This window comes from Sebastes umbrosus, chromosome 16, assembly GCF_015220745.1.
Source record: "Sebastes umbrosus isolate fSebUmb1 chromosome 16, fSebUmb1.pri, whole genome shotgun sequence".
Classification (NCBI taxonomy): Eukaryota; Metazoa; Chordata; class Actinopteri; order Perciformes; family Sebastidae; genus Sebastes; species Sebastes umbrosus.
This window is the reverse complement of record NC_051284.1, coordinates 29,592,887-29,617,234: the sequence shown is the minus strand read 5'-3', so window position 1 is coordinate 29,617,234 and position 24,348 is coordinate 29,592,887. Positions and strand designations below refer to the sequence as shown.

At 43.0% G+C, this 24,348-nt stretch overlaps 1 protein-coding gene and 1 long non-coding RNA gene across 2 annotated transcripts in view; one reads left to right on the top strand and one right to left on the bottom strand.

The window, feature by feature from the left end:
• The first annotated feature begins 280 nt into the window (after positions 1-280).
• LOC119474801 lies at positions 281-22,696 on the top strand. Its single transcript, XR_005203662.1, has 3 exons — positions 281-293; positions 16,392-16,394; positions 22,544-22,696. It is a non-coding gene; the product is annotated as an uncharacterized LOC119474801 (long non-coding RNA).
• LOC119474766 (transcription factor IIIB 90 kDa subunit-like) overlaps positions 17,660-24,348 on the bottom strand; it is a 123,488-nt gene continuing 116,799 nt past the window's right edge. Inside the window, exons 18-19 of the mRNA XM_037747029.1 lie at positions 20,786-20,939; positions 17,660-18,570 (exon numbers count right to left, since the gene is read on the bottom strand). Of these exons, the coding sequence (XP_037602957.1) occupies positions 18,539-18,570; positions 20,786-20,939 (186 nt within the window). The 3' untranslated portion in view covers positions 17,660-18,538. The remainder of the gene's footprint in view (positions 18,571-20,785; positions 20,940-24,348) is intronic.

Here is a 24,348-nt window from a genome sequence, read left to right as displayed (position 1 = left end):
AACTTTCCCGGGAACTAGGAACCTTTTTGAAGAACTCATTGCGTTTCGACTGCAGGAACCACTGAGTCGGGGGTAGTACTTTCTGAAAGTACAGGACCTTTCGTGGTGGGGTTTGTAGGGATGACCGTCGCTGAAACACACACACAGCACCGCTGCTTCAACGTCTTCAACTCATGTACCGCTTCATTCATAAAACAAGGAACTACTCTAGTTATCAATGTAGGACCATTTTAGAAAAGAACAGAGGAAAAAGAGAGAGAATGCACAAGCGAGCATTAGAAGAGACAGACAGCGTGGCGGTGCTGAGAATGAGAGGGAAAAAAAAGGTTATTTACTGATTGTTTGACGGCGGTTACTTTCTAAAGCACAAATAAATATCCATCAAACACTTGACAGATGATTAACTGTGGACACAGATTCTCTTAGTTTCATTTTCCTCCTCTGCAATTCATTACATCCAACGTGCATCAGTAAATATATACAGCTGTTACTGCTGTGACCAACAGCAACTCTCGTCCCATGTCATGTTTTCTCATACGTAATGTGTCTAATCTTCTCAGGTCTTCTCAGTCGGCTGAAGGAACCTTTCAGTTCCTTGAAAAGTAGTTCCAGGGACTAAAATTACCAAGAACTTCTTGGTGAAAACCGGTCTCTACTTACTGCTCCCACGGTGATACGCTAAAGTATTGCAGGTCAAGTACTATTATCACCTCCATCATCTGGACAAAAGAGAAGAAATGATCATGTACACAGTCTGAAGCTCAATACTAGAACATTTTATGAACATCCTGATTAAACAGGGATCCTCCTCAAATCAAACTGTTGATTGTCGGTTCATTAAATGCTGCGAGCTTCACACAGTGTGCTGGATCCGGTCTGCACACCTCCCTATTTAATCAAGGCAGAAAATTCCTGAAGAGCTTTTTAATCTCAACGGGGCTTTTCTGGCTACACAAAGGTTAAACTGAGCATGAAATAGAAGCTGTGTTTATCTAATACTGCTCTCTAATACAGTATAAATAAATGAGTTTGGGTTTATTATCATCTCTGGGCACGAAGCCTGCGTTAAATGTTCACAGATCTGGACATTTGGAGAAGCTTCAGTCGTATTAAGAGTGCAAGCTGATAACTGTGGATCCGTCGTCTGAGACAAGGAGCAACTAATCCCGTAAATGATCTCACTGCCAGCTTCTCCAAAAACATGCAACTCACTTTGTTTTCACTGCAGTCAGTCTGGGTTTGTTTCTGTTTCTTTAGCAGTCAGTTGTCTTCTTCTACTGGTGAAAGGTTACTGGTTCAAATCCCCTCACTGCCGAGGAAAATAAAAGAGGTTAAACTTTCCCTGTCAAATATGAAATCTCATTATTGGGATTGAGCACCTGGGCTTTGTGCTGATTGTGCGTATCCTCTCTCTGAATTGGAGACGGCGCTATATAACGGACCACGGTGTACTGGCAGAGTTTCCGGGCCATGAGGTTGGCAGTCATGCAGCAGGCAGAGGGAACCGGCCGGTGACTGAAGCTGAAATGAGTTTGGCGAGCGGAGAGGGCTTTGAAAGGTAAAACAAAGTAAGCTACCATGGAAAAAAATATGAAGAGGGTGAGTTACAGAACAAAATTAGATACGGGTGATAAAGGTAATCCATCTACATTTCTCATATTTAAATCCGTTCTCACTTCCAACTCCTCAAATACGACCACTTATGTGAAGATGAATTCATTATAAGACATCAACTTTAGGAAAGCTGCATTTTCTACTAGTTTTTCTGACATTGTTGTGGCGATCTCGGCGCTCCATCTTGAGGGATGTCTCAGTTCATAAAATGCATCTCGAGGAGAGAGGAGGCTTGCCAGAGGAGCGATGAGTGAGGATGCACAGGTGTATCCTTTGCGGAAATCTTTTCGGCACCCGTGACGTATACAAGAGAGGTATAGACAAACGTCATATTTAAATGATGCTGCTTTAAAATGACGGCTCCGAAACACAGATGTCTCAACTCCTCTCTCTTCACTTGCATCTCCCGTGGGCCGGACTAAGAGGCGAGGAAAGGAATCGAGGATGTACAAACTGAGAAATGAGAGGAGCCCATTGAGTTGAACTTCTGCTGTGTCACACTGCATCATCATCAGGTTATCAATCCAGTTTAAAACACCTGGAGCAGCTGCAACACACGGACACGTCCAATATCTTCCTGGAGAGCAAATCTCCCTCAAATCTAATTAGATGGCTCCATGGATGTTGTCAAACTTTGAGTTGCTTAGCAACGAGGATGATGAAGCACACCTTGAGCCCTTTAAGGTCTCTGACGACTGATACTCACAGCTGAGACTTAGAGAGGAGAGGAGAGGAGGAGGAGGAGGAAGAGATGAGGAGGAGAGGAGAGGAGAGGAGAGGAGAGGAGAGGCGAGGAGAAGAGAGGAGACAAGAGAGGAGAGGAGAGGAGAGGAGAGGAGATGATAGGAGAGGAGAGGAGAGGAGAGAAGAGGAGAGGAGGAGGAGGAGGATCCCCCTCATGGTCTTTTTAATCTTCATCATATTTCCTCAGATCAGGCTCCAGGTGTTCAACCTGTCCTCTCTCCCTCCCTTTCTCTTCCTCTGTCTCTTTCAATCTCACTCAGACTCGCCCACCCACTATGATGGCCTCTCTCTCTCTCTCTCTCTCTCTCTCTCTCTCACACACACACACACACACCTGAACACACATGTCCATCTGTTAAACCTCGACACACAGAAATAACTGCAAAAACAAAAATGTATAAATAAAAGCTGTTTCACACCAAGCACGGATTTTTGTCCCAATAATTCACACGTAGATTTATAAAAATTGATTTTGTGGGATCTTATGAATGATTACAGAAATATGTGTTTGACCAATGAAAGCTTTTGTTCCAACTGATCTTAGTGGCACAAAATGTTTTATTCAATTGTACTTATTTACTTCAGTCATACATTTGTTATTGTGTGTAATTTGCCGGTATGTGTCATGTGACTTGCCTTTGAGTGAAATGATTTAATTATTTATTTTTTTAAATGACCATGATTTTGAAAAATCACATTTAAGAAAGAATCAGCATCGGTATCATATTGAATTAAAAAATGTTAGTATTAGCCATCCCTAACTCCCACACCACATCTCTGCATCGCTCTGATGACAAATGTCTTTTAAACATACAGTGTGTGGAAGAGAAGCACATACGGATCTAAAACATACACACAAGTAGGAGAAATACACACACAGGTGCACACACACACACACACACTTGCACAAAAACACACACTTGCAGGTGGGCTGCAGCAGCTCCCACTCTGTAATTAAATTCTGTGTCTCCCACCTGTGTTACAGAAGCAGATCTGACTCGAGGTAATTACAGGGCTGCAATGGAACAGAACAACAGAGGGGGTGCACACACACACACACACACACACACACACACACTTGCACACGTGAGCACACACTTACAGACACACAAACCACCTAAACCTCTTATGAGACACCACAAAAGAGGGAAAATGCACTCGTACAGATGCAGACACACACTTGTTACAAAGCTACATCATGGGGCCACGCACGCATGCACGCATGCATGCACGCATGCATGCACGCACGCACGCACGCACGCACACACGCATGCACGCACACACACACACACACACGCCCAGCAGGGGGCTGACGTCATGCTGCTCTGTGTTTCCCATCAGGGTCTCAGTGTAAATCTGCTGCCTGTCATCATGTGTCTCTACGTCCCGCTGCTCGTCCTCCCCTGTGAGGTCCTGTTGCTCCTGAATGCTTCACACTTCGTTTATCACATCCAGAGAGAATCTACATTACATTTATACTCTCTCTCGTCTGTGCACCACGATACATAAACGTATCTGCATCTCCAGTTAACCCGGTAACTAATGTGATTGTCTCAGGTTTGGTTTTCCTGCCTGATTCAGATCTGACAGATACACACTCAGCGGATGCTACGCTACTGTTAGCCCTGATCCAGAGGGCTGAAATGTCTTGTCTTGTCAACCCAATCTTTGATTTAATTAAAGGTGTTGTATCAACTTGAAGCAGAAATCACCTGCACTGTATCAGAGTGAGTCCTGATGTCTTTGTCAAGCCGTAGTTCTGCGTCCGTGAGGGTCTGCGTGACGTAAATTGCATCATCATAGGGTGTATGCGTAGGCTCTGTACCGCCAATTTTTTGTGACGATCTACTGCGCATGTGTGGAAAGCGATTTTCAAGTGGAGAGTACAAACAGAACTAATTGGTACGTGGCCATTTTTGGACGCAAGGGGCAACACATTCTCACTCCGAACTCGTCAGATACCACGCTTGGTCAGTACCCCTCGCCATCGGAGGCAAACGCACGGGGTACCCCTCTTGCGTTACTTTTGGACGGACCGGGGACGGCGTGTCAATATGTGCTTCATACATGCATAGTGTCCTTTCAAAATAAACTTCCGTTTTCACAGGAAGTTAGGTTTAGGCAACACAACCTCTTCGTTAGGGTTAGGAAACGGTCGTAGTTGACGTTAATTTCACTGACTAGCGACTCACGTGACTCACAGGACTGATAATACTAAAGACTGACGTGACAAAATAAGACAACGTTACTTTCAGTTTCAACACGGGACACAAACAGCGGTCTCCTGGTTGAAAGTTTGTCATATACTGTCGCTAAAGAGTGCCTTTGTGCGTCGGTTTCTGATGCCGAGGGGCGCTTACCAAATGGTGGTATTTGACGAGTTGGGAGTGAGAACGGTTTGTAAATGGCCGTGCTGCTTCCCAGCATTGGAGGCTTGATGGTCTGCCACTAGACACCTGATTAGACGAATGCTTTAACTCGTGGGCTGTCTGCTCCTGGCTTACAAACCGTCCAACATGGCGGCTCATTTGGAAACTTTTTTCTTGTATATTACGAAAACAGTTCACTGAAATGTGTCTCTGAAAACATTTGAGGTGCAAAATAAGCCATGCAGTTGCTGAATCTGTTTTCATTTTACAAGTTTTTGGGGAGTTTCCAGAGGCGGCAAGTCACGTTTGACGCCCCTGACTTGCATATAGTAGCCTAGACCTCAACTTTATGCAAATGAGGAGTGGCCAACATGACGGTCCGTCTCTCGAAACACAGCACTGTGCCACCAGAATGCATTGCATGGCTTCTTGGACGGATCCTGTGGACATGTACCATCACAGAACTACTACACGTCTGTTACTTAATGAGCGCTCAACATCTGAAATGTTCCCTGTTGAAACAGCAGTTATATGTTACCTCGAGGTCTAAAATAAAAACACTTTTAACTTGATGTCTAGACGTCTTTTTGCCTGCAAATCACCAAATCAATGTTTACTGAGAGCACAAATTAGATCCCAAGTCTCATTGACTTTGCTGCGTGCTGTTTTCATCTCGGCTCACTCACACATCAGCATCAGATATGTTTATAGTGGTGAGACATGACTCTGAATGTGTTTGAGTCATGCACATACATGAGTGTGTGTGAGCCAGGTTGTGGGAAAGAAGAACACTTAGCGTCTGTATATGTAAATGTGTTCATGTGTCAGCTCTGAGGGTGTGGGTGTGATGGCTGTCATGGGAGTTGTCTCCACAGATGGGGGTTCAGTTATTCCTTAATGAATTCAATTACAGAGATGGGACCATACATCAAACCACCAAACTCATCTGTGGCCGCAGAGAAACAATTTGGCGCTTCCCGCTCCTCCTCTGCGTGTTTACTGAGTCACGCACCGAGCCAGAAAGCGCCCAGGATTTATGTTTGTGAACCGGGGGGACGACAGGAGCTCGGCGCTCGGTGGCGGCGGATTCAGCTCGGCTGTGGAGCCAAGAGGCCGGACGGCTCCGCAGCCGAGACTAATTTCTTCATTTTCTACGCCGTTCAGACTGATTTGGTTCAGCTCTCTCTCTCTCTCTCTCTGTGAGGTTTTTTTTTTTTAGTGTCACGCGGTGGCATTTTCCCAGCTACATTTCTGAGGAGATGCAAACGTTGTCTGCCGTGGCCGGGCCGGGGCCGGTTCCACATTATGGGTGTATTTTCTGTAAGTACTGCGGCGGTGGTGGTGGTGGCCTATTCTCTCGCTCTGATACAAGCTGACATATTGTCACACAAAATGACCAAACTGTAAGTTTCCATACGGCTCCTCTGAACAGCCGTAAGTCACTGCTGCTTTCAGTCAAACATCTGGGCTGTTTGATTACAGTTTAACATAAAGAATACAGAGCAGGAAAAAATGACTTGGTGGATAGAAGAAGCAAATACTGCCTTGGACTCTTGACTCAAAAAACGAGGACTTGGGTCCTGACCTGGATTTGAACACAACCTCTCTCTTTTCAAAGCTCCATTAAAGGACCAGTGTGTAACATTTAGGGGGATCTATTGGCAGAAAAGTAGCCCAGAACGGACAAACCAAGCACCAGCTCTAGAGAGGGACATTCAAGTTTTCACGTCAGCCACCATAGTTCTCCGACACGCTTGGCAGTATCAGCTAGTTGCTATCTGCAACCTCACCGCTAGATGCCACTAAATCCTTCACACTGCTCCTTGTGTCATATTATTGTAACAGTCATTCTTATAAGTACAGCCTAGTCGTCTAAAAATGACGTTCCCATACAACGAAACTTCTTTGTCAATTACGTTTAGAGGGAAACGTATTTTGTTTTTGACGTATCACAACTATGTTTCTATTAGAGCTGTCCTCCACCAAAGAAATTCTCAGTCCACTAACACGATTAGATTTTGTCGACTAATCGATTAGTTGATTTAATTGACAGATCTGTGGAGTTTCTCCACAAAGAATCTCACTAAAGCACCACTTTAAATCTGGTGTTTACCAGAGATGTGCTCAGATGTTTCCTGGAAATACTGTAAGTCATTCAGCATGAAAAGAGCATAAAAAACTAGAATGGCACTCGGAGAGCGCAGACCTCCGCCAAGCTGCCCGATTTATTACGATTGTCCTACACTCCACCCCTCCAAAACTGACTAATCGTCTAAAAAGATCGTAGTCGACTGAGACCAAAACGACCGATTAGTCGACTGATGGACTAAGAGGGTGTAGCCCTAGTTTCTAATCATAGTCCGTGGAAGTCCACATAGGGAGGAGGTCGTTTGGTCCACTCAGGACTTTCACCAGGAGATTGCTGTTCATGTCACGCGTGAAGCCAATCCGGTCTCACAGGAAGGCGTATTAATACAAGAAAACCATTTAGATAGGATAAGGGAAAACGTCATGGTTGGGCTTAAAATAAGTAAACTAAGTAAAACACGTATGGAAATAACTACGGAAGATACGTCACAAACGTCACATGACATCACAACTTCACTAACTTACAATACAAAACAGCAGTCAAAAACGATCTCGGACATCGGTCTCCTGGTTCCTGCAGCGTCGTCATTTCCAAAGGTCTCCGTTTCTGTCCGTCCGGACTAAATCACAACCCCAGAGTTTTAAAATTAAAACAGGGTCAGTAGTGTGGACGCTAGGCAGTTATGAATGTTAAAATGAATACGTATTAGTGTGGATGTAGCCTGAGATTATGGGATGGTTACTCTGATGTTTACCAGATAAAATGAGATGAAGCCTGAAGTAGATATTTGATACTGAGATGTAAACAAGCTGTGTAGCTAATTATCAAATAACCAATAACTAATGATGAAATAGTGATCTGCGTCGCTGCACTGAGACGTCAGGAAGATCACTGTAAACATATGGAGAGCTTCATGACTTAATATCACTATTTGAAATAAGAGACTCCAGAGAAAGTGGAAGGCCACAGAGAGTTCTCGTCCACACTAAATGTTTGCCGCCGTTTTCAGATTTATTCACTCTGGAGACGATTTCAAAAAGCTCCGTTTTCAGAAGGGAAAGACTGGATTTGTGAGGATGCAGAGACGAGCAGTCAACAAGAACAAAAAACAGATCAGTGTGATGAGAAAAGTTTAGCTCTGAAATCTGATGGCTGTTCTGTCCTTCAAAGGCTCCCACTGGACCGCCGTTACAGTCTCTAAACCCCCCCCCCCACTCTTAATCTACCTGTCGGGAGCATTCATCCTGATGACGGCACAGAAAACAGCCACCGAGGGGCAACATGAATACCTCCATGTATTTATTACACAATGGATGCCGCCGCCCGCGGTGAAGGGAAGGTTAGAGAGGACTACAAAACAGAGCGCGAGGGGTGAAAGAATCCCTCTAAGCTAAGGTCCCGGGAAATAATTGGGGTGAGGAAGGCAACCGGGAGGGAGGCGGTTGTGGTGGTGTTTGGGGAGGGATGTGGAGCGGGGCGGGGGTGAGTTTGATATGCTGATGCAGGAAAACGCAGTGCGGAGAAGGAAGAGTGGAGGAGAGGAGGGGGGGAGGAGAGGAGGAGGGCAGGATTATTAGGAAAATGGCTCTGGCAAGAAAGGAGGCAGCGTGGTCCGGGCCTGGAACAGAAACATGTGTGTGTGTGTGTGTGTGTGTTCCTGTACTTCTGTCTTTGTGAGGACCCGTTTCAGTTTTAGACCTTGAGAGGACGGACGTTTTCACAAAGCAAGGACATTTTTGGAAGTTCAGACAATTTATAAAAGTGAGGACACTTTATAGAAAGTTAAGATATTTTTAGAAAGTGAGGACATTTCTAAGAAAGTAAACCCAGTTTTTGAAAGTGAGGACATTATCAGGCAGCCTTGTCTCACGCTTGGGCAGTGACCCCTCTGTGTCTTGATACTGAAGCATAAGGCACCTTTTAGTGTCTGTATGAGACGCACCAGGGTTTCAACTAACTCCAATGCATCGATAGTAGACGCTCAGAGCAGTGGGTGTAGTATAAAGAGCGAGAAAGTCCGCTATGGGTGGAAGAGAGGGTTGGGGGATGGGTCAAACAAACAAGACTATTAAAGTCCTGACGCACCAAGCTTACGGTCGGCCGTCGGACAGTTTGGGCCCGTCAGTGAGCGTCTGTCGGTCCAGTTTTTTGCGGTGTGTCCTGCACCGTCAGCTCTAGTCGGCCCGTGTTGGAGGTTTTTCAGCCAATTCAGCTTGTCGGTGAGAGACATCACTCTGATTGACTGTTCAGCTTAAACGAATCGGTGCACCAGAAGAGAAACGGAAGTGAGGAAAGCAAGACAACGAGTAAAGTCACACAGAAGGCTCTTTCTTCTCGTTGTTCATCTTCATCTCATCTGATCATTCCAACGCACGGATATTTTCACAGAGACATGAACATCTGGAATGAAGTGGTGAGTGAGAGTGGCGTGAAAATGGTCGCTGCTTTGGTTCATGTACGTATCCTAACAACGGCTTGTATATCCGCCATCCTCGGTCTTCCTGTTTCCCTTTTTGAATGATGAATACAGACTACCGCCGCCTGCTGGTGTGGAGAGTTATTTCCTCTCATGCGGGCGCAGGACGTACGTGCTAACTGGCCGTCGGCTGTAGTTTTTGTGGTGTGTTTGAGTGCAACTTTTTGGCCAAGACAAAGGCGACGTGAGGCGACTCAACTGGTGGCCTTCGTCGCCGCTAGTTCTTTGATGTCGGGTTGGTGAGTCTGGGCCTTAATGGAGCGTCAAATACCGACAATTGATCAGTGCCACTTCGAGAGTTGGTACTGACGCACAAGGCACCAAGCGGCAGAGGTTTTTGGCATGTGTTTTTTGGGCGTTTTTTGGCGTTTGATGTTTTTGAAAAGTGAGGACATGACTATGAGGATCTTTTTTTTTTTTAAATGAACCAGGATTGTTTTGGAAACAGAGGATGTTTGTAACAGATGAAGACTTTTTGAAAAATGGGGACAATTTTGGAGAATGTGGACATTTGTGGTTAAACCAGGACAGTTTTGAAAAGAAAACAGAAAAGTCAGGACAGTTCTGGAAAGTGAGGACATTTTTGTCTTAAGAGAGGACACAGTTTTTCTAAATGCAAGGTCAGTTTTATAAAGTGAGGACAGTTTGTTGGTCCCAACTCCTTCAGAGGTTAAAGATCTTGGTTTTGAGGTTAGGCGTGTTGTTACGATGATGAAGTGTTCGGGAGCCAGAGAATGCATTATGTTAATGACGAGTCCTCACAAGTATAGAAGTACAGACGTGTGTGAGAGAGGCGGGTTCACCCAGCAAAGGTGCCTTTGATTCAAACAGCAACACACACAAACACATAGAAACACACACACATACAGCCTCCAGGGAGACGTTAGTACGGTGGCTAAACTGCTGCTGTCAGAGGGAGGAGGGGAGGGAATAATGGATGGAGGGATTTTAGGAGAGAGAGGGTGATGGAAAAAGTTGGGAGTAGTAATTGATGGAGGGATTTTAAGAGGAAAAAATAGACAGTAAACAAGGTGATGATAGTAGAAGAACAAGGGACACAAAAGAAGAGAGGAGGGAAAAGTGAACGGGAGGGGGTCGAAGGACAAAATGTCCGGGGAGAAAGAGAGGAAGAGGAAAGATGGAGAAGAGAGGGACAAATGAAGGGAAAGAGTGAGGATGGAAGGAAATCAAAGTGAGGGAGAGAGGGACTAAAAGATGGAGGGATGCTGGGAAAAGAGGGAGGACAGTTGGGTAGATAGAGGGCAATAAAGCGAGACAAAGGTGTAGGCTAACACTCGATGTCGAGAGCGCGATATTGATTAATTGTCAGCGTGGATTTTGACCAGTAAAAATAGGCTGGAGTCGTGCGAAACGTTGCATAAATAGAAGTGCTGGGACGATACACCTATCTCCCCATTCGACACTATCACGATACTTGGGTGCTGATTCGATATGTATTACGATTTTGAATCGCCGCCTGCTCCTCATTTGAATAAAGTCGAGGTCTAGGCTACTTTATGCAAGTCACGGGCGTCCGACGCAACTCGCAGCCTCTGGAAACTCCGGAGGAACGTTTAAACTAACCGTTGTCGATCCAAAATAAAGACAGATTTAGCGACTGCATGGCTTTTTTCTCGCATTAAAATGTTTTCAGAAACACATTTCAGTGAACTATTTTCGTGATTATAAGAAAGAAAGTTTCACAAACGAGCCGCCTTGTTGGTTCCGGTTTGAGAGCTATAGGAGCAGCAGCCCACGGAGGGAAAGCGTTCGTCCAATCAGGTGCCTCGTGTCTGGTGGCAGCCCATCAAGCGTCCAATGCTGGGAAGCGAGGCGATAAAAAACGCCCCTGTGGACACCGTAAGAGGAGGGAAAGAAGGATGGAGAGAATGAAAAAACACCTCAGGAGAAAGAGCTGCTCGTACTCGTTTCTTTGTAGTGACGGAAACAGGAAAGAGGAGAAGAAGAGGGGGAGTTAAAGGGAAGGAGGAAGAGGAGATCCTCTTTTTAAACCTTTCCTTGGAGTCACGCTTAAAGCCAAAAAGAGAAGAAAAAACAATCTCAGCTCTAAAACCCGGCGACTGCTTAATGAAGTTGCATAAGGAGATTTTTGAGGGAATCCTCTGGTCTGTGGCTCTCTCTCTCTCTCTCTCTCTCTCTCTCTCTCTCTCTGAGGAAGGGCAGTGAGGTCACAACACTGCAACACTAAACAGCCAACTTTATTTTCCCTCCTCCTCCTCCTCCTCCTCCTCCTCCTCCTCCCTCGGATACACTGTAAAGGTTACAGTAAAAGTTTGGTGTCGGAGGAAGATTAAGTTCCATGAGAACTTCTAAGTGAGTGTGGGGGGGCGGAGGGGGAGCTGGCAAATAGTGAAGAGCTGCGTAGGTACAGTCGGCCCTCGGGGAGGAAGAGCGTGAGGCGAGGAGGGTGGGTGGAAAACTGAGAGAGGGCCTGAGAAGCTGACCTGACAGCGCAATTACACAGCATCAGAAACCATGAAATTATTTCCCGGGCCGCGTTAGGAGGAAAGTCAACCTAAAAAAGGGAACACTAGCGGAGGTCACACGGAGTGTAATTTAATAGTTTTCTGTGTTTCAAAAGGCCCCGAGGCGTCGGCGTGTTTCAAGTCGGGTTCAGATGTTGGCGGCTATGAAGGGGACGATAATTCCCTGAGACAGCTCGAGGCTTTCGTATGACACGTTCACGCCGTCTAATAATCTGTTAATGGGACTAATTTAGCCGCACTTCTGATGAACCGGTCACAGTAAGTGAATCTTGGGATTTCTTATTTTTCTGCGTTTTAAAACAAGGTCCTGATAAACTCTGAATGTAACAAGGGACAGTGAAGAGGAGCAGCTCATCACGGCAGAGTGTGTTAACAGACCCGCCGGTCCACCGGAAGAAAGATCACTTTGTTTTGTGTCGTCGAGACGTGAATATTACACGCCTGCATGAAGGTGTTTGCAGTGACGTTTGTCACGTGTTGTGTAGCAACGGAAGTCTAACCAAAGAACGTATATTGCTAAGAAGAGAAAATCATTTGTTCGTTCCATTGCAACGTCAGTGCCCAGCAGCCATTTTGGACTGAAAACGGTTACCAGTAAAACGTCTGCCTACAAAGTGCCGTATAAAAGTAAAACTAAATTATTTCTATTCTATTGTCATGTTGAACAATAAAAATATTATAAATATGTATACTATTATAAATATTTACTTACTTATTTATAGATTAAATGTTTCTGCCCAGCCTACAACTCCATTAAATCCTGTTGATGTCATGCTACTAGCACTACTAGCTGCTGGCCGATAGTCGGTTGTTTGGGAACAGAGACGTTAATACATCCACCGCGGTACGGGCTGACAGCATACAGCCCATGGGCGTATTAGAAGATGTAGTTATGTAGTATATAAAGCAAAGAGACAAAAATCCTGTGTTTTTTGGCAACAGCCGTTGCTGCCATTTTGAACCGAAAACGCTTATTGTATTCATAATATTTTTTATTGTTCAACACAGACCATTTTGAATGAATATGACAATAGAATAAAAATCATTTTGTTTTTCTTTTTCATTTTCCCTTAACCTAGGTTTTCTGGACTGAACCTAAATATTGCACATTCATACACGTGTGTAATATTCACGTCTCTGTCAAAACACGACACTGACACGCCTTCCTCTGGTGGACAGGCAGGTTATCAATAGCACCTTTAAGTAATTCTGATGACATTAAAACCCCCATGTCTGGGTGACTCCTGGAGATAGTTTCACAATAGAAATTAACGGCAATAAATCAGCACATTCCTCAGTAGATCTGCCCCCAACACACAGACTGTACCAGTTTTCCCTGAAACTGACTCATTTTTCTGTGTATAAATACTTCAGGGCCATCAGAAGAGACTGCAGTCCCATAAAAATCCCATAAATGGAGCTTTAACAACGGTCTGAAAGTCCCAAAGTATTTCCAAAGAAAGGTCGGATTACATCTGATGCAGAAACAATAACAGTTTTTGGTGACACTGTTTGCCCCGACAAGAAAAATCCTTGCGTGTAAAGACTCATCATCTGACGTGTCAGATTTCTTCCCACTCTGAGGAGTGACTCATCTTTCTATAGAATCTCTTCACACACACCCGGAGACACCGAATATCTCTGGAAACAACAATACCTTCAGAGAACTGTACTAGTGTGCAGGCGTTAAATGATCCAGTGACTACCAGTGAAGCGTCTCATCTGATCAAAAGCATTGTTGATGACGGTGGATGGTGTCAGGTCACGTATAGACCCGATGCTCTCGTCTGTCACGAATAGAGTTCAGGCCGAGTTCAATTCTACACGGAGATGATGAAAAGAAGAAAATAATTACAAACCGTGTAGGTGAGACAAAGAAAGCCCAAGGGATCTTTAAAAAAACACCTCAACCCAAAAGAACTAAAAGGAATCACAGGTAAAGTTGATAGAAACAGGTGAGCAGAGATAAAAGCTCCAAGATGGTAATATTCATTTAACAAAATAGTTAAACAAGTCTGACCTTTGTCCTTCTCTTTCTCTCAACTCTCCTCTTTCTATTAAAGGCATACAATATATAAAAAATACATTAAAAAGTCATGATCAAGTCTCAAATCATTCAAGACGAGGTCAAGTTTCAAATCAAGGTCAGTACCGGTGAAGTCTTGAGTTAACGTCAGTTGAGCCAAAAGTCCAGACATTTAAACATTCTCCTTTACAACAGCCGTGTTCATCGGGGTTTTTGCATCGCTGAGATCTAAATTCTACCAGCTCAAAACTTGTCTTTTTGGCTGGACCGCAGAGGTTCAGCCCTACAAGCGCAAAAGTGATGAAGTTGCACGATTGGTTGGCCGAGTGTTGGAGTTTCCTTAAGGCGGGAACAGTCCTTTATGCAAATTAGTCCGTCCAGCGTGACGCGTCCGGCTCATGAAACTTGGACCACGCTGTGAAACTAGGCGATCTAGTTCTAAAATGAAACCAGATCCAGCAGTGGCAGAGACTATTTCTCCCTTAAAATGTTTTCAGAAGTAGATTTTGGTGGATTGTTTAGATGGAATAACAGAAAGGTTACGAGCAGGCCGCCGTGTTGTTTTCCTGTTTGAAACGGCGAGCAGAAAACCAGGGACCAATCAGGTGCATTCAACGTCACCGCTTGAACGGCCAGTTGAGTGGAGTAGCGTGTCCCCTAGCGGCCTCGCTGGACCTGGTGGACATGTACTGCTGGATTTAACATTATAGACATGACCACTGACTATTAGTGGAACAATTTAGCCACAAATTCACAGACCATATACTCGGTTTTGACTGAGTCTTGTTTTCTAGAGGGAGCTGGAACTCCAACATTCAACACTCAAGTCCAAGTCTCAAGTCGACAGCTCTCATATTATGAACTGTACTACGCTACGATGGTTCCACATCTGAATGTTTCAGCAATTCAAATACGTCTGATTGGAGAAATAGCATTCCAATACCCATACTACTGTACTATTTAGTATGCCAGAAAAATATTTAGTATGTCCCAAAACATAGTATGTCAAATACAGTATGCCAAAAATACCAGGTTGTCCTACTACATCCGGTTGCATCTTGCAGTCCGGCATCCTCTGCAGCAGCAGCAGATATACGAGCAAGAGGGTCAAAGTTCAAGGCCCAATATTATGATGAAGTAGTACGTCCTAACTGTATGCATACCGCATGCAACAGTACGTACTCTGTAAGAGCAGCTGCAGTACGTACTAAAAGTAAAAAAGAACCAGTATGTGATTTGGAACGCAGTCGTAGTGTGACTGAGCGGCGGTATTCGTCGAGTTGTTTAGGCGGTTACACATCATTTCTTTAAACACCAAAAAAAGAAACAAAGAAGCATTTTTGTTCCCATGTAGTGAAATCTTTACTGTAGCAGCAAATACACAACAATATGCAGATGTAACATCATGACTTGTAGCAGCAACACGGAGGCAGTTGAGTCAAACCAGGACGCCTCATTAAATACTGTTGTGTGGACACAGTGAAAAGGCCACAATATGTTTCACCTCCCCAACGATCATCATCATCATCATCTTCCAACACAAAAAAATCATAAAAGCTTTAAATACAAAATAGATCTGTTCTCCGATGATCGGGTTCAATCGCTCATTTGGAAAATATAATATCGCAGAGAACGTATTTACATCCCGGCTTCAAAGCCTCGCTGGCCCGTGACAGGACATCATGAGGAATATATAACATAAATCAAATGACACAATCTCATAAATTAATTCCATCCAAAAAAAAAGCAATTAAGGACAGCCCAAAACCAAATTAATAACAACCTAAAAACCAATCAAACCCTCTAATTACTAATACTAACTTCATCTGAAATTAAAATCTCACTATTTTTGGGATTTAATAACATCTCGGCAAACATTGGCACACAACCTGGGATTGTTGAAAAGAGGCAACGTCACTGTAATACTTTGATTAGTGTCGGTCCACTGATCACCTAAGGCATTCATAAATACTGATCTGAGCAGTTGTTTGAACATCAACCACATAATGGTGATTGAGCTCACGCTACCTGATTGTTAGATGCTTGTTTTGAAGTAAACCTCATTGTTACTTTGAGACAGGAAGTACTTGAGTGTTATAAACGCAAAGTGCGAGTTAAAGGATGATACGATGATACTTTTCTTTTACACCTCTAAAAAACCAGAGTGGAAAAGTTTCGATCTGTAGAGGCGACAACGTTGTTACATTTAAAAAAATCCTCCTGATGAGTGCTTCATAGTAAACACTGATTTTGCAGGACAAAAGATATAAAGCTTAAAGGGACTATTTGTAACTTTCAGAAATGCTTGTTAGCAGCGACACCTGTGGCCGTAAATTCAACGAAAGTCAGCTTCGGGCTCGCGTCTGCTCGCTCTAAATAGACATGAACGAGCATCGCTCAACACAGTGAGGAGACACACGTCAGCTAAAAGCACAATATCACTTTATATTTCAGCAGCTTGGCAGTAATGTTAGCTGACCAGACGAAGGTCTCTCCATGAATCAATGCTGATCCTAGTGTTGGCTTTTCCTGCTTCAGCGCAGGCTTCAGCAGCGGGGCTCTGCAGCGAGTCTCCCTGTTCACTCCGCCCGCAGCCGGAGTGAACAGAGGAGACACCGGCACCCGGTCGGTAACGAGACGATAACGTTTCTCTCTGCGGAGCCCCGTCACTTCACAAGACACGGGAAACCTCTGTTGGTCTGGAGGAGCTGCAGCATTTATTTCTGCCCAAACGTCCACTGTACATTCACTAGATATTCTCAGAGCTAAACTAACTCTTCTGCAGTGTGGAGTGAGCGCGCGTTCACGTCTAGAGGTGGAGAGCTGAGCGAGAACGCGCGCTGTCTGAGTGAAGGCGAGCAGGCAGAGGAGAGCGAGCGCGCATGTGTCCCGACCCGGTACTTTTATACGCTTAAAAAGTTACTAACAGTCCCTTTAATACCGGACTAAATTTAGTTAAAAAGTTGTTTTCTTCGATGTTCATGTTGCTATAACTTTTGTTTCAGCAGCATTTAAACGACTATATTTCAGTGTGAAGCAGGTTCTTTCTTCACATTCAAATAAAGTCATTTAAAGGAATACTTCACCATTTTTATATCAATCACTCACCCCCCCGTGTTACCTTGAATTCTTGAAGAAAACTCGCTCAGTCTTGATGAACTGAAGTAAAGGACGGCCTTACTATTAAACCTCACTTTTAAAAACAAACGCATTAACAGTCTCACTTAACACATAATAACCATCATTTATAAATGGTAAACCGATAGTTAATTAAACTTGATTAATAGTTATTTTACTGTTAGCAAACAATGACATGATAATGCTTATTCATCATCAGTAATGCAATCATCTATTTTAACAGTTTATTGTTGCACACATTATAATATATATATATATATATATAGCATATACATATATATATATATATATAAGTATTTATTAATGATTACAGAATTAATTAAACCTTTAAGAACACGATGCAACTGATGATTATAATAATAATTGTTAAATGGTTAATAAGTACTTTGTAAAACATCTATAAACATTATTTAAATAAACAGTTAATAGTTTGTTAATGGTTAATAATTGGTTTCTATGTAATGTTTATAAATGTTTTACTAACGATTTCTTAAAGATTTACAAATCATTTCATAATCACTAGCAAATACTTAATATAGTATATCAAATGTTATAATTAATAAATACTTTACTAATGTAATCAGAATGTAATTATTATCGTCTCTTATCAGCACTATAAATAATCTATAAAATAATTATTATATATTACGCAAACTAATGATAAAATGACAGAAATGATAACATTACTAATAATTAGTAAACATTATTAATTATCATGTCATTGTTAAGAGTAAAATATCTATTAAATAAGTTTAATTAACTATCAATTCACCATTTATAAACGATAGTTATTATAAAGTGTTTCTTCAGGTTTTAGTGAAGATGTATGTGTTTGGGGAGTCGTGAGCATCCGACTGGATAAATGAGACTTTTTTAGATTATACAGCACGAGATGTGTGAGAGTTTGTTAACGGATGTTTTGATATAGTTTTAAACGCGACCTCCTTTTACTTCAATTCATCAAGACGTTTCTCTGTTTTTTTATGCTTCGTTCACGGTGGAGGTTTGAGAGAAGTTTTCTCCAAGAATTCAAGGTAACACGGGGTGAGTAATTAATATACAAATGATCATTTTAGGGGTGAAGTATTCCTTTAAATGCTGATATAACAACAGTTATATGGAACCTAGTCGTCTAAATGTTTATCCCAGTTTTAACCTAAATGTCTTCTAACCTGTAAATCAACTAACCCGAGCTTACTGGTGTGTTTCCTCTGTTTTATATTGCAGTATCACCCCTACAGGCGGCCTGTGACCGACACCGATTAATATACTTATATCCCTCATTCCCACTTCACCATCTCAGTCAGCATCCAAGCAGCGAGTCCTCCCAGTTCAGTCCAGTTGGGGATGCCAAATGGCACAAGGAGTGTGATTTTTTTATCCCCAGTGTTTGTTTTCTTGCACAAACGTCCCCATTTCCTCCTGATAGGACTTCCTCGTTCCTCTTGGCATCACAGCTCCCATCTGTAGCTGAAGCCATTGTGTGTCCCTGGTAGTAAACATTTGATACACTTGAGGATCCAAAATTGTCCGTACAAGTTGGGGATAAAATCCCAGGATAGACCACTGCTTGAATCAATCCTCGTAATCTGCATCACTGCCATAATCTGCGGGGTGAAAGACACACAGAGAGGGATTAGATACACATTTTATTATTATATATATATGGGACTTTAACACAGATGCATTATTTGTCCAACTTTTGTTTTTGAAAAACAGTTTCCTATTCCTCAGAGTACGGTAAGATACTGAATACAGTCAAATGTTGGTATCAGCACCAAAACACAAAAGTGTTCTTTTTTTATCATTATTTAAAAAGATATCCTCTCACCAGTTTCACTCAAACTCTAAGTCAAAGTCTCAGAAAAGTAAGCAAGTAAGTAAAAAACTTTGATTTTAACGGACGCCTCCCGTGTGTCTCTGTGAGTGGAACTGCATGTACTTGAAACAAGGTGTCGCTGGAGAAAAGTAAACAACTTCCACAGACTTTAAAAACCCCACAGAGAGTCCACAGAGACGCTCTGTGTGGAGCAACAACAGGTCTGACTGGTTGAATGTAAAAAGTGTCACTTTGCTCTCTGCAGGAGGAACGATCCATCAACGCACCGACCGACTCCGGTTTAATCTCCGGTGTCGGCAGGCGTCCGTCCGTCCGTCCGTCCTGCTCCACTGTCCTCCACCAGCTCCAGAGGAGCAGCTCTGAGGCCGACCCTGACCTTTGACCTCTCTGTGGAGGGGGCTCAGGAGTACAAACAAAGAGTTTCCCTACAGGAATCAATTAAGAAGCTCAGGACTTCTTTTTTTATTGCGGCAGAGTCAGGGACCTTAAATTTTAACAGCCAGAGACGTGAAAGTGGAGAAACTTAATCTTAGCAAGGGCTCATTAAAACACGCCAGGAGTCTGAGCCCAAACTGAGCCGTGACCCGCAGACGCACATTCATTAAAACAGTCACTCAAACTGCTTCACAGTCCAGACACCAACGGAGTCTGACGGAGAAGTGACAGACTGCCACGATTCAAACGTGCAAATCATGAAGAAATATCACTCTCAGCAAGAGAAAGAACTCTTTAAATCAAAGAGTCTGAAGACAAGAATCCACATTTCTTGCATAATACTTGATAATTGATTTGTTAATCAACAGAAAAAACAATTTAAATAGCTGATTATTATGCAATTATTGCTAATTTACGTTTTTAATTTACATTTGCATGTGTCTGCTCCTCCAATCTGAGGATTTGCAGCTTCTAAAGACAGTTAAGTTTTTATGATATATATTTATACTCAAACTATTTAATTATTTTCAAATAGTTTTAAGCCATGCACTCAACTTTAACTGAGGATATTTTGAAAATAATTTAATAATAATTGTATTTAGGGGATAATAACTGAGGAAATTGGTGTAATTTTTAATTTCTATTGTCTTGTATTTCCACATTAGGGCTTTTGGGAAGATTTAATCAATCAATAAAAATAAATCAATAAATAAAATCAACAGATTATAATTAAAATAGTCACAATGTGAATCCCTGACTGACTGGTTTCTTGAACATTCATGAGTGAAGTTGATTTGTTGTGTAAACAGGTTGAAACACTCACCTTTCAGACTAAATCTAGATGTGGGCTTTTTGCAGTTTGGATATATATTACTGTGTTTTTGATATATATATAAATATATGTACAGACACTTTATGTAGAAGTTAGCTCAGTGTGGAACAAAAGAGTCTTTGACGAGCCTTTACTCGTAGATTTAATATCAAATGTGAAAGCTCAAGATAAAACTAGAATAACCGCCTCGAGAAGGAATTCCCTCGAGGCGTTCCTGAGAAATTGCGTTCACGATAAAGGGACGGACGTTTGAGGTCACAGTGACCTTTGACCTCCAAAATCTAATCACATACGTATGTACGGACAGATGGACGGACAATCTGAAAACATAACGCCTCTGGTCATGGCTGTTATCAGCGCGGAGGCATAAAGATGTGTAAATCAGAACAGTAGGAATCTAACTAAACTGGAAGGAGTCTGTCTGTCCGTGTGTCCTTCAACTTTCTCGTCAACCGTTCATCCGATCGACTTCACAAATGGCGGGCGTGTTACTGAGGACTCAAGGAAGTGCAGTGATGATCTATGGGACATTTTTTTACGATGTGTTACTGTGTAGTTTTTCTTCTGTACTGTTGGGGAATCATTTTTAGCCTACAGACCAAAATAAATCTCAATATAAGACAATAAGGGTGTGATGGGTAGAAGTCAGCCAGCAGCAGCGACACACCTCCTGATCCTGCAGCTAAAACTAAACCCTGTGTGTGTTTAGACTCACCGTTGCTGCCCATCAGATCCATGGCGCTGACACAAGCCTCCTCTTCCTCCTCCTCTTCCTCTTCACCGGCCACATCGTCATAGACGACCGGCCCGCTCTCCACCACCGCAGCGGGGGCTCCCACGGGCACCGGCAGGGAGCTGGAGTTGGCAATCTGGGCAAACAGGAAATATTGTTGGTGGAGAGCAGACGACGCGTGTTGTTGAGTATATTTTTTAATATTTTCCTCTGCGTGACACACGAGTTTCCCCGAGGGAAATCTCAGCGAGATCTGATCTCATATGCCCCACTTCCTTTAAAATGATAAAAAATAATAAACAGTATGACGGTGTGAGCTGGAGGGCAGGCGGAGAGCAGGGAGGAGATATTTCATCTGCTGCAGCGACTAAACGCAGCATCAGAGCGTGACCACAACCTTTATTATCTTACATTACATTATTATCTCTTATTGGATTCTACTTTTAGAAATGTGCATAGTCAACAGCGGACTTGGTATCAAACAAAAGGGACAGAAGTGAAGCAGAGCCTCGGGGGGGTGAAACACCCTTCAGAGTTCAGAGAAAGGCTGTGAATTAAAAATGAAGGGGTGAGCGCCGGGGCAGAAATGTAATTAGAGCGGCCCTTTTTATGCACATTGTCTTAGTTGAGCTGTCAAATGTTCACGCATGAATGTGACGACTTTCCTCCCCTTAAACTGCAGGTGATTCAAACACTTTCCAGTTGCATGCTGGGAGACAAAAATGGAGCCGTTTTTGATCAGAAAACAAGCGGCATGTCAACGGGAGGAAATGTTGGCAGCAGTCAGAGAAAATAAACAAGTGGTATAATAAAAGAAGTGGGCAGAGGTTGGAGAGGACAGAGAGGGGACCGGCTCTCCAGCAGTGGAAACGATGATAACATAAAGTCAAACTGTGAGGATGAATGTTCCATTACATAGTTCAGTTCATTTTCCCACAGAAAGGACGAGCAGTTCTATCGGTTTGGTAACACTGTACTCACTTAAGTAATTGCTAATATCAGGGAACATGGCGACATTGCCGAAATAGATCCAACGGGACAAGCAGATTGGTTTAGATTATCTAAATCACTTTAATTGCACGTCAAACTAAAAGTGACCTTAAAGAGCACCAGTAATGTTGGTATTAATCCCACACTGCATAGAAGAATAACGAGGGGCCACAACTACGGCAAGCACAGCAGGTCAAAGTGTGTTGGATGTTTTCAACGGACACTGAGGGTGCTTTCACATCAGGGACCCGGGCCCGGATCTGAGTACACTCGATCCCAAAGTCCAGTTGGTTTGATTAGTGTGAACGCTCCGTACCGTACTCGGGATCGGTTTCGTTGATCCGTGCCAGAATCCACTTGAAAACGTGGTCTGGAGTACGGATCATACTCGGGTACGGTTCGCATCAGGTGTGAAAGCCAACCGTACCAAACCACGGAAGTGGGCCGCTATTTAACGCGAGTAACGTTAGCAGTCAGCGAGTACTTTTGAAAGGGCAGGCTTTTTTCAATGCCGCCGGTCTCCTCCGAAATCTGTATACATAAAGCTGTGTCATATCTGCAGTATGTCTGTATCTGCACGCATCATGCGCCGATCTCATCCTCTGAACTGCACGGCGGTGGATGATACAGCAGGAAGACAGACGAGAGGTTCCTTAAAATATAACCAATAGTAGGCGATGGGGTTGAGTGATGTTGGTTATTTTATTTAGCTGATTAATGGTCCGTCTGGGAAGAACGAGAGCTGCTCAGGGGGAGACAACATGTAGAGTCGGCGTATTTTCACATAAAAACTCGGTGAAATAAGAGTTTATTACGACCAAACCAGAGTTGGTGATTGTTGGAGACTAACGACGACGGTTTTGGTGAGTTTTATTTAGTTTCTGTCCAGTTTGAATGAAGTGTTTTACGATGCTCCGCCACTAGAACAGCTGATCTCAACATAAACAAATACATGTGGATGATGACGCAATCGTACTCGGGCACGCTACGGATCAATCGTACCTAATGTGAAAACGTTTTAACGATGTTACTATGTTCCCAATGGACCTGGTGAGTACAATGTCAGTTACTGATAGTATTCCTTTGAGTCTTTAAGAACACAGTTGTTCATCTTTTGTAGTGATGATTCAACCAGAAGTGTTTCCTGTTGCTCCAAGTCTCCTAACAATGATTTAGAACGGAGGTTAACCTGTTGACCGGATCTTTGCTTCAGGTCTGGTTATACGACTTTAATCAGAAATTACTTTTTGACGGTGTAAGACGCCATATACTATGGCTCCACTGCAGTAGCACCAAATCACTTCCATTGCACTTGATGAGGACTGATTCAACACGCTGTTGTTGAAACTGAGCTGCTGTCGGACAAAGAAAATTTCCCCTCGGAAAACTCTCATCTGATTTGAAGAACTGGTTCAATCTGAGCCGTGTTTATTTTGCTTAGCGATGAACTGTACAGATATCAAAAGGCAAACACACGATTACACCAGAGAGGACGGGCGGGCACGGCGTGGAGGATTTCTAATAAAATATCTAAAACCAGATTTTTCAGCTTCCGAATGAAAGAAATCTACATTTTATATGCTGAAGAAATCTTCAGTTTCTTCCACAGCGACTGAAAGGAAACCTGCATGTTATCACTCTCCTTTCAGCCGGGGCTAATTATAAAGCTGGAGGAGAAGCAGGTGGAGGGTCCGCAGTGTGACGGAGAGATATTTCTGTTCTCCTCAGCAACAGCCTGTTAGAGTCCCCGCTGAGGCCCTTTCCTTTCCGCCACCTCTCCCTCCAATTTGCCTCCTTCCTTTCCTCCCACCTTTCTTTTATTTCATGTTTCCTCCCTTTTATTCTACCCACCTCCTTCCTCACTTCATCCGTCTCTCCTTCCTTTGTTCCTGTTGCACACTGATTCTCCTTTTGGCTTAGACTCTCCCTCCTTCCTTCCTTCCCACTTTTCTGCATGTGTCTTATGCTTTTTTTCTCACCTCAGATTTAGATTTTATCCAACAATTATACAATTAAAAAAATACTAAAGCTGTCAATCCATTAAAAATATTCAATCGAGATTAATCACAAATTAATCACACTTTTTTTATCTGTTCAAAATGTACCTTAAAGGGAGATTTGTCAAGTATTTAATCCTCTTATCAACATGGGAGTGGGCAAATCTGCTGTTTTATATAAATGTATGTATATATTTATTATTGTAAATCAATGAACAACACAAAACAATGACAGATATTGATCCAGAAACCCTCACAGGTACTGCATTTAGCATAAAACAATAAGCTCAAATCATAACATGGCAAACTGCAGCCCAACAGGCAACAACAGCTGTCAGTGTGTCAGTGTGCTGACTTGACTATGACTTGCCCCAAACTGCATGTGATTATCATAAAGTGGGCATCCTTCATGACAAGCTAGTATGACATGGTTGGTACCAATGGATTCATCAGGTTTTCTAGTTTCATATGATGCCAGTATCTTCACTCTAGCTTTAAAACTGAGCCCACTACAACCTAAAAATCCCAAGTTGCGTTAATACGTTAAAGATAAAATAA